Consider the following 10,747-nt stretch of genomic DNA (forward strand, 5'->3'; position numbering starts at 1 on the left):
TCCCTGCCACCTCTGTCTGGCGCAGTAGCCGTTGGGCAGGGACCTTTAGTCCCGGTTGGAGCCACCAACCGGGACTAAAGGTATCTCTAGTCCCGGGCGCAAAAAATTCCGGGACTAGAGCCCATTTTGGCCAAGGATCAAAGGTCTGTTCTCTACTAGTGTCTAGTAAAATTGGCCTAGCTGGTTTTAGCAGCAACTACCCAAACACACCTCAATGTTTTCGCACTCGGCCTGGACGATTTGCAGGCTCTTCATGTGAGACTAACATATATGCAACCATCCATGTTTCTTTCTTCATTGTTAACTTTGCTTGTCATTTTTATTATTACATACTCACTCCATTCTAAATTATAAGATATTTTGATTTTTTTAGATATATTGCTTTTATTACGTATCTAGACATAGTACATATCTAAATGCATAGCAAAATCTATGTATCTAAAAAGACAAAATATCTTAAATTTAAAATGGAGGAAAAAGATCATCCTTGGAGTCGCTTTCACTTGCATGACATTTGCTTCACATGAGTCACTAAATACATAAATCATATTGGGACAAAACCACATGTAGGTAGTCTCATCAAAATAGGTTAGTTTTTTAATCGTGCTGTCATTTAATAATTCACTAAAAGTTGTACCGTACCCACACATGGTCTCATCAAAATAGGCTAAATGTACTTTTAACCTTTCCTTTTTTTGTAACCGATGACAATTTTGATTACGGAGAGAGCACGTAGTCTCCATGAGACCGTCGAGCTGTGGTCTCGATTAAAAATGTATACACGAGCTATTGCACATTTGTACCAGTACATTGCACCAGCAGTTCAGCAGCAACAGCAAGCATGTGAAGTATGAACTACCACCACCTGCTAGCCTGCTTAGCTACAGAATGGTCTTGTTGTCATTTCGACACCCTTGCATCGATCCGTTGGAGTGCATTTCCACACATGTATACAGCACATGTTGACGAGGCCCGGCATATTTCCAACCTCCCAAATTCATTCCTGAGCTAACGTAACCTGCTGCCGTCATGTATCGCAAAGTCGTCGCATGGGTTCTCGTCGACGTCTTCCTCATGGCCGGGTTCATGTGCTTCCCCAATAATCTGCTCCACGCGCACTCCCGGTATGTGAATTGCTCACTTGCATAATTACTTTCGGGTTTGGATTTCTACTCCTGCGGCTAATAAACTGTAATCATGCAAGCAGCGGCTAACCTATCTGTGATACATATATGATTCATCAGCTCTAGTTGTGATGAAGGCATGGGTCGCCGCCGCAGGCGTTACCCTGGCCGGCGGCGGCGGGGCCGGGGCGTAAGCCAACAGCGCGCAGCAGGAACAGGAGGTGGTCCTGGGGACGAGGATGGCGGGGCCGCCAGAGCTGTCGAACATGATGAGGTCCGAGGCGATGCCTGTGCGGATGCCATCGTTGAAGAGAGGACATCGAGCTAGGTGCTAGTTAGCTTTTCCTCTTGTATAGTTGTGTGTTCTCCACTTCTCCAATTCCTTCCTAGTAGAACTTGAACGGAAAACGGTGTCTGGTTTGAATGTTTGTGTATTAATTTGTCGCCACGAAAAGGTTGCCATTTGGGTACCCGTCACTGTGAATGAATCTATGATACTTGTGTTATTTGAAAATCACTTTGATAGTTCACTAAAACATCCATCCCTGTATTTTCACCGAAATAATACTACTGTTTTTAAAAACATGTCAGTTCACAATGTAAAACAACTATAATCACCATCATTATTACTTCAAAATAAACCATAACGTCTTCGCAAAAAAAAGAAAAAGAAAAAAAAAGTTGTTTACGCTATTCCATAGAGCAAAGAAGTACCTCCCTAGAATTTCAGAATAGGTAGACCATCTATTGTAATTTCAGTTCTTTGCTTTTTTTTTCTTTTTTCGTCTTGCAAATATGCACTCTTATTCGATCCTCGATCTTGGTGACCTCGACGGTTTGAAAGACGTCCGCAATTTGACTTTTTCTTGAGTTCTTGATGTTTGGTGGTGGCAATGGCGGTGGTAGTGCCGTAGTGGGGTGTTTCATTATCAATAATGTTGTTAACTTTCATAAACGATTATTGAGGTTGGCTGTTTCTTCCTTAGTGAGGCTTCGACTGCACATCATTGTTTAGCTGCTTCGTTGATTAACTCAATACAATTTTCTCTTATGTTATATTTAGTAATCGTTGTATGACCGACAACTCTTTTCTATGACTTTGAAGAGTTCTGAGATTGTTTCATTGAGATTCTCTTGAGAAGTGCAAAGCACACTGTCCAATGCCAAGACCTTTAACTACTATTGAAATAATTGTTTCATCACCAACATCTAGAGCTTGGGCTTTGATCTGAACAAATCTCTAGACATAATCTTCTAATGGATCTTTATCTTGTTACTTACACAGTTAAACATACCTATGATTCTAAGGGACAATTTTTTGAAACCTTGTAAGTTTTTATACAATGATCCTTCAGTTATAAAAAATGAATTTTCACATTCATCCCATCCAGCCGAAGTGACAACTGCTTCAAAGCTCATGACAAGTTGCCGAGGGTCAAATGCTCCATTGAAGTTGGACACATTTCGTGGGTTATACCCAATTGTTCATAGATGGTCCTATATAATTTGATGGATCCGTGAGTTATACCCAATTGTCCACAGTGGGACTTGATTTGTTTGTCCATGCAAGGCACTATTTTTTTCTAGTTCATAGTGAAGGGACCATGATGCCTACGAGGGGGATGAATTAGGCCACTTAAAAACTGGGGTACAAATTAGGCCACTTAAAAACTAAGGCCCAAAACCACTTATAAAACCTACAGAAGTTCTATCTAAATGTACACAAGGTTTTTCTAAGTGTCGCTCTCTCTAACGCAAAAGAAGTTTTGTATTCTATGTTCCAATCTTATTAACTAACCTAACAAGCTAGACTAAAAAGGTAAAGTACACACCAAGGAATGAAAAGTAAATGTGGGAACAAAAATTGAGTTAGAGAATGCAAACTCCCACACAACATTTTTTCCTGAGGTATCGGAAAGCTCACACTTTCCATTAGTCCTCGTTGGAGTTCCATGAGTAGTTGTTGGTGTGTTTTGAAGATTTGATAGTACTTGAACAACATGATCCAATTGATTTGTTCCGAGTGCTTCTTATGCTGTAGGTTTGTTCCATGGTGGCATTAAGAAAGATCCTTCATTCTGCCAACCATGGTTGGAACTAGCCACTATGTTCCTTATCTTATTCACTTATCTCGTCACAAAATATCAAGGCTAGTGGTTGAGAAGATGTAACATAGACATGAAAATGAAAGGTACGGAGAATGTTTTCTTCGCTCTAATAAAACTAGAAGGAAACTCAAACAATAATGAATGAAGAAGCGAAGGAATTAGACCTTAACTATAAAAAAGAATAGATATCAATGAAAAATGATGGCATCCTATCTACTACTAACTTGTAGTCATGACGGGTGCACGGTTGCACTATTTATAGAGGCAAGAGGGAGGCAAAATGACTCGCTGTAGTTTACAAAAAATACCTCTACAAATATATTCTAGGCATATTCATGACAAAAAAGAAATTAAACTTGTAACTAAACCCTAATATGCTTTTAGCATATTCATCGCCATTTTTCCTTCACCTATCTTTGGTAACTTTACCTCATTTTGCACAATAGCGAAGGACCTTCGGCTCTCCACACACCAATTTCTTTGTCATTTTTTGATCCATTAAAAATTCATATAGTTTTATAAATAAAATCATAACCTTCCATGTAGCGTCATGCATTGATCTAAATCAATTTCATGCCACCATAAAGTTTGCATTCTTGTTACAGTCTCTTTAATTTATGCACTTTTGGTATACCTGTCACTAAGTGTCCATGGACACACAAATGCTTACCCATACATAAACTAGGATCATTATTATACATTTTCACCCTCTCGAATATTATCCATACTCACTTGCCCAAACTAGATAACAATGAAACTGAGCATCTGTTTGGGACTACTCAACTCTATCAAAACCAACTCCACTCCACCAACTCCACCATGGAGTATATCCACTTTGGAGTTGTAGGTCAACTATGTAGCAGCTGCAGCTGTTTGGCTAGTAGCCTAACTCTAGATCTAAAGAATAGAATGTTACATGTGAATGGTCTCATATATGCCCCTAGGATGTTGTCTGGTGCTTGTTTTGATATTTGAGGCTTATTCATTTATCAACCTCGTTACTTTCATATGTAAATACAATACTAATCTAGGATTTACCTTTGCTGAGGTTTGGTGCATGCTCTTCCACTATCACTGCCCATGGCCTGGCTGACTGCGAGGAGGCTTTGGCCTTTGGGCAATCGGGTCTCTAGGCGAAGGCCCTTTGATGGTGCGGCCTATGGGCAGCCGCATTAGAGGAGTTAGGGGTGAAAAATAAGGATGGCCAGTGGAGGATCATTGTATGAATCCATCCATTGTGGTGGCTACCTTGATAGGGAAACCTTGTAGTGGGTGGTTTTTGTTGATATCCCTAGGTTGGAGGAAGGGACTGGGTGGTAGGTTAACAGGTGATCAAGGGTGGAGGGGGCAGCCTTATGGCAGAAAAGAACAAAACAACACAAAATATTTTATTAGTGGAAGTGGTGATAATTTTTCTCAACTGCACCGAAAATTCAAAGCTCAAATTAAGGAGGAGCTCCACAAACAATGTAGTTGAAAGGACCGAGTCGATGCCCAGGGGGGTTGAATAGGCTCTACAAAACTTATCAAGCAAAATTATCAATTAAACAACAAGATTGAGCTTAGCCTACCAAAACCGGTCTGGGTCGGTGTTATGAGGCTGGTTCGAACGTCCCTAGAGAAACCAACCTAGGCCGGTTTTCAGTTTTCACTGATCATACGCAAAACATTGTTTTTGCTTTCTTTCCTCCACCACTTCAATCCAAGGTGCTTGATGGTGTATTTAGGTGTTCTGTGACTTAGTCAAGTGTCAGATTGCACTCCGGGTTGCACTCTAGCCAAGTTGCTCTCAACCACTTTCCACGCTCCACTAGTTGATATTTTCTCTTCCCGAGCACAAACTTGCTGCAGCACTCCACAAACTTGGGTACTCACTAGTGATCCTTAGTTGTCTAGGAGCGAAGCTCTAAGAGTAACAAATGCTTTACCATGGACTTGACACTATCAAGAAGCGACCAAGGATATGTTCAGCTCTCTAATGCTCACCAAGCTCACAAAGGCTCAAATCTAGCTCTCCAATTCAAATGGATATGGAACATATCACTCAAATCTCACATAGGGTGACTTGGGAGCTCTCAAGAGGCTATTATGAAGTTAGAGAGGTGTGTAATGCATCATGTCGGTGCAGAAAGTGACCAACACGTAAATATTTGTAGTTTTGCCATACGTTGTGATCAGATGTGGCCTAGCACTCAATGACATAGGGTTTATACTGGTTCAGGCAACGTGCCCTACGTCCAGTGTGAGTCGGTCGATGACTTCATTCCTGAGCCTAGGTGCTCAAAGTTTGTTGTGAGGTTACAAACGAGAGGGAGTAAGATGGGAGGGGTGCAAGAGGTCCGGCCGGACTCTGGACCGAAGGGCTGAGAGAGACGGGAGCTCCTACATGCGCTAAGTATTTGAGCATGTGCTCTGTTGGAATCATTCGAATCGTAGGTTGTTCGATCCGCTGGTGGTTGAATTGTTGGAGAGTTGATTCGTCGAATCATCTGTATTGGGAGAGAGCGCATCCCCTTTTATAGATGAAGGGGATGGCTTTACAAGAGAAAGAGTGTGAAAGAAAGAGAGTGTGTGTGCTACCTAGTCTTGTTGCCCACGCCATTGGGTACAAGGCGGTTCATCGGCGCCCACAACACTGTTGATGTCTGGATGCATGTGATAGGCTCCATCGTGATCTTTCGGTAAGGCTGATGTCAGCGCCTACCATACTGTAGGATAAATGTCAGTGCCCATAACACTGTTGGTGTTCTAACATGTCTGGAAGGATATAAAGTACCCTTCTGACATGACCTGACAGTATTGTCTTGTAGATGTGCAGGGTACGGTCCTTGATATTGCGGTTGACTAAAGCACCCTGCCTTACTTGCCCTATCCGTTTCCTAGGTCTTCACCGAGCGGGCGTCCCTGGTTAGTTGTTCCCCAGTCAGATCCGGCCTCCCAGTTGGAGAAGAGCTGTAAGCAGAGGTTTGGTGTATTCCTGGTCGAAGAAGCGAGTCGGAGTCGGAGGCGAGCGCCGTTCCTCCTTGGCCAGACTTTCTAGTCGGAGAGGCAGGCTAGAGTCGGAGGCGAGCCGACCAGGCCTTCCAGTCAGAGAGGGGGTCCGGAGTCAGAGGCGAGCTGGCCAGGCCTTCCAGTCGAAGAGGCGGGCCACAATCAGAAGTAAGCACTATTCCTCTTTGGCCAGACCTTCCGATCGGAGAGGCGGGCCAGAGTCAGAAGCTAGCGTTGGTCCTCCCCTTGGCCAGGCCTTCTAGTCGGAGATCGCCCTTCTGGCCCATCGTTAGGTTTTTAGGCCGGCCCAGGAGTTGCGCATCGTTCGCAATGTTGTCTGTTGGGCCAAGCTTTTGCTGGGAAGTAGATCCATGAGGGACCCTGGGTTTATGAACCCGACAGGAACCCCTGAGCCCCTGGGCGATTCGGGTAGAATCGTCTAGGGGGTTTTTCGTCTTCGCAGTGGGGGAATTCTTCATTTTGACAGTGGGTGCGCGTGAGTGCACCCGCGAGTGTAGCCTTTTGAGCCCTCGAGTGATTCGGATAGAATCACCTAGGGCTTTTTTATGTTTGATGGCGGGTACGCACGAGCGCACCCGCTTGTGTATCCCCCGAGCCTGCCTCCGACTAGTGAGTCGGTTGGAGTCTGAGCATCTTGGTACTCTTTCCTAGGGCCACAGACTATCGTTCAGGGTGTTTGTCTATGTCTGTCCCGCCCACGACCTGCGCGGTCGGTTGATTTCTTGAGTCGATGTCGGGCGACCTGAGCCCCTGAGCCCCGTTGGGCTTTGATAGGTGTTGGTCTTAGTTCCGTGCATTACCCCATCCATAGTTTCTATAACCGGAGGGGCTGAGCTAACGTTGCTTGCCTCAATGGCTCGAGCGATGCGCTTGGTGAGCTCGCTAACAGGCATGTTCGAGTGGAATCCGGGTCCGTCATTCATGACAGGGTTGGCATAGCCCTCAGTGGCACTCCACTGCTCCTTAACCCACATCCTGGTAGATGCCTGGGTCATTTCAGAAACCGACCCAGGTGGCCCACTGGCCTCCCCTCGATGGAGATTCTGTGGGCATGGCTCGAGGTTAGGATCGAACGAGAAGGTCGAGATGACCCTGTCTGCTTTGGAGCAGAGTGGGCGAGGGCCGCTAGGGCTCATCTGTGTTTTCTCCCCTAGCTCTGTTTGACACGAGGCAGCCTCAAGCCCTTTTAGACCGGCCTTCGAACCCCGATCGGTCGTTGCTCATGTTGAATGAGGCAACTTCCACTTCATGACGCAACACAGAGCGTTGTGATGCATTTAACTGCATATTGCGATGCTTCGGATGTATGCAATGATTGAATGAATGTGTGAATGAATGCATGATTGCGTGTATGAGAATGGATGAATGAATGATCATGCATTAGGAAAATAAAGTGAGAGGGATCGGTAGAGTTACCTTGCCGACCCGAGTGACAGGCTTGAGGAGTTTTTTTATTGGATATGTCCGAATGGGGTCCATGCTCGTCATTTGTGGCCCACGTGGGGCGTCCCTCTACTCCTTACCTGTCCCTTGGTATTCGCCTGAGCCATCCGATCGACTCAGGAAGCCCGTTGGTCTCTCTTTGGTGGAGATCCCGTTGTTGGGCCCTTCCAAACCTTGCTTGGGAAGGCAGAGAGCCGCTGCGCACAGTCACGCCTTGTTTCCCATGCTCGGTGTGTGGTAGTGGTAGGCCATGCCCAGGCCATGTCCCATCTAACCAGGCGCCGTCTCGTCGGGCTGGGTGCATCCCATCAGTCAGGGTGCATCCCATCGCATCCCATCCGCATTGAATGGGGAAAGGGATAGGGTTTTTTGCCCCAATCCTTTGCCTTTCCCCAACTATTGCGCCTCCTCTTTAAATAGGGGAAGGGAGAGGGCTTCCATCCCGTTCCTTCGCCTATTCCCCATCTGCCGCTTTTCCTCCTTCTTGCTTCTTGCCAAGAGCGTTCGTGTGCCACGACGGTTTCTAGGAAAAAAGGGGGAGCGAGGGAGAGGAGAAACTCATAGGTCTGTTCTTGAATCCGAAGCACAATGTCGAGCTAGAGGCCATCTGTTGTGAGCGAGTCGGTGCTGGCCGCCTTCACCAAGAAGGGGGTGCTACCGCCGAAGGAGGTGGCGCACTGGAGGGCTCCTGCGGGGGAGGATTTTCATGACCTCATGATGACATGGTTGTCTCCTTCCTCACCTTCCATGAGCGCGGGTTAGGATACCCCGTGCACTGGTTCCTACGCGGGCTCCACAATGAGTGGGGCCTGGAGCTGCAACACCTCAATCCGACTGGGGTGCTGCATATCGCCGGCTTCGTCACCGTGTGCGAGGCCTTCCTCGGGATGGAGCCACACGTGGACTTCTTCCAGCAGATGTTCTCTGGGCGAGCTTTGTTGAAGGGGAAATCACTCAGGATCGAGCCGGTGGGGGGCTTTGTGCTATAGATGAAACCGAGCACATCGGGCTCGTACCCCATGTACACCCCCTGCGATTCCAATCCAAGGGTGGCATGGGGAATGGTTCTACATCAGGAACCCAGCGGAGGTGCCATTCCTGCCTTTTACCGGTAGGAGGCCGGAGAGGCAGGAGAGCTGGTCGTGGGGCCCTGCCAGCTGGCAGAACAAGAAGCTAGAGATTATCGGGGCGGAGCTTCAGAAGGTGATGCGGCACAGCCTCAATGGGGTGCGGGTGTTCCACACCTTCTTCCACCATTGGGTCGCCCCGCTGGTGGAAAGGACGTGGGCGATGTGGATGTACACCGGCCCGACGGACCCCGACCGCGTGTCACCAAAGGAGCTGGCGAATGATGAGTCTGGAGTCGTCTCGACCAGGTGCTGCAGCTAAGGGCTAAAGAGACCCTTGGTGGAAAGCTCAGACCTCTCCACACCGTGAAGCAGTCCAATCTGGTATGCTCCCCTCTCCTTACTCAATGTTCTTTTCCCCTTTTGCTCTCCTGTATCTTCACTTCGAGTCGTCCGTTTCATAGGGACTCAGAGTTTATAAGTCCCGGCTGCATATTCTAAAGGGGCCGGAGGGCGTGGCTCAGCAAGCCACCATGAAGGAGGCGGCGGTTGAGAAGAAGAAGAGAGCTGAGAAGGCTCGACGGAAGCATGAGAAGGAGATGGAGATCGCCCGACGTGTGCGGGCTGGGGAAAACAGGAGTGACGCTGAGTTAGAGCTTGAGTCGGAGGATCCCATGGAGATGAGCCTATGGCCGCATCTACCACCGGTGGGCGGGAGGCAGAGAGCACGGCGATGTTCCTGTTCTGAGGAAGCGCGTCGTGAGCTCGGACGCCGTTGGCAAGCGGGAGGCAAAGCGGACATGGTCACCGTGCCCTTCGGAGGCATCATCGGCCTAGTCCCCACCTGCTCCAGCACGGTGGAGTAGGCCAGGCGATCGGAGGAGCGGGCTCACACCCGTGCATCTTCGGGGCCAGTCGGCGTGCCTCGAGCCGGCGATCGCAGCGACGCGCGGGTCGAGCGGGAGCTGGTCAGGTCAACTCCCCCGGTCGAAGTGAGGGGGCGTGGGTCATGGCCTAGGAGTGGTCCTCGCCCGGTGGGCCCATTGCCTATGGGTCAGGGCTTTAGAGCCCCGCCGCTTACATCCTGGTATGCTTTCTTTGTTTCTTTTTTATCTTGTAGTTGAGTTTTTTGGAGTGCGACTGACCTATACTTTTTCGACAGTGGCCAGATGTTGCCGGGGTTGAGCATCGCCCTGCCTCCTATGGGGAGGAGTGGAGGCCTAGCTTGCATCATGTTGTGATGAGCGGTGGGGAGAGCAGGGTGGCGGTAGTGCGACCTTCCCTTCCAGGGGTGACGCGCCCCGGGTCAGTCGCAAGTATGGCGGCAGTGGTGGCGATGGTGTTGGCGGTGATCCTAATGGTGATGATGGAGGCCATGTAATAGGTGACCCTTGTGACCCCTCCTACACCAGCTATGGTGGAAGAGGGGAGGGAGATCAGGCTCCCTGCCTCGCTTGGTGGAGGGCTGCTCGGCTCGCCCTCATAGTCAGAGCTAGAGGTGTCAGGGGGAGATGTGGACAGGTGGGAGGCGGAAGGTCCACCGGAGGGCCATGAGATCGAGATAGTGGAGGTCTCCTTCGACAGCGAAGCAGGTGACAGGGTGGAGCTGCCGGCGTCGTCGTAGGAGCTAGAGGTGGTTCGATCATCGGCTGGGCCTTCTAGCGGGCTAGGGGCTACCAACTTGGTGTGGCCCTTCCCTGAGGACCCGATGAAGGTTTGGTTCATCCTTCGAGATGAGCAGGTGGATTAGCTCTAGGACGTGCTTGGGGGGAGAGGACTCGCCATGGAGTCCGATCTTGCCCAAGCCCGGGTGAGGCTCGAGGAGGCCCTAGAGCGGGTCAAGTCTGTCTAGTAGGCAGTCACGGTCGACCTACCCCGAGTCATAGAGGTGAGTTTTTCTACATTTGTCCTTGACTCCTTGGTCTTTCATCGGTTGCCTTAGCATGCTTGCTTCTCATTTTGCAGGGTCTAGAGGAGATGTCGAGCCGTAAGT

General features: G+C 48.5%; 1 protein-coding gene across 1 annotated transcript; it reads right to left on the reverse strand.

Moving 5' to 3' along the window:
• Nucleotides 1-9,984: 9,984 nt before the first annotated feature.
• Nucleotides 9,985-10,479, reverse strand: LOC136523172 (uncharacterized). The gene has a single exon (XM_066516947.1). The coding sequence runs from the start codon at nt 10,477-10,479 to the stop codon at nt 9,985-9,987; it is 495 nt and encodes a 164-aa protein (XP_066373044.1).
• Nucleotides 10,480-10,747: the final 268 nt, after the last annotated feature.

This window comes from Miscanthus floridulus, chromosome 18 (genome assembly GCF_019320115.1).
Source record: "Miscanthus floridulus cultivar M001 chromosome 18, ASM1932011v1, whole genome shotgun sequence".
In the NCBI taxonomy this organism is placed as follows: domain Eukaryota; kingdom Viridiplantae; phylum Streptophyta; class Magnoliopsida; order Poales; family Poaceae; genus Miscanthus; species Miscanthus floridulus.

Bases quoted from the DNA above. Each gene is read 5' to 3' on its own strand.
- LOC136523172 (XM_066516947.1), bottom strand. From the start codon at position 10,479: ATGAACCAAACCTTCATCGGGTCCTCAGGGAAGGGCCACACCAAGTTG.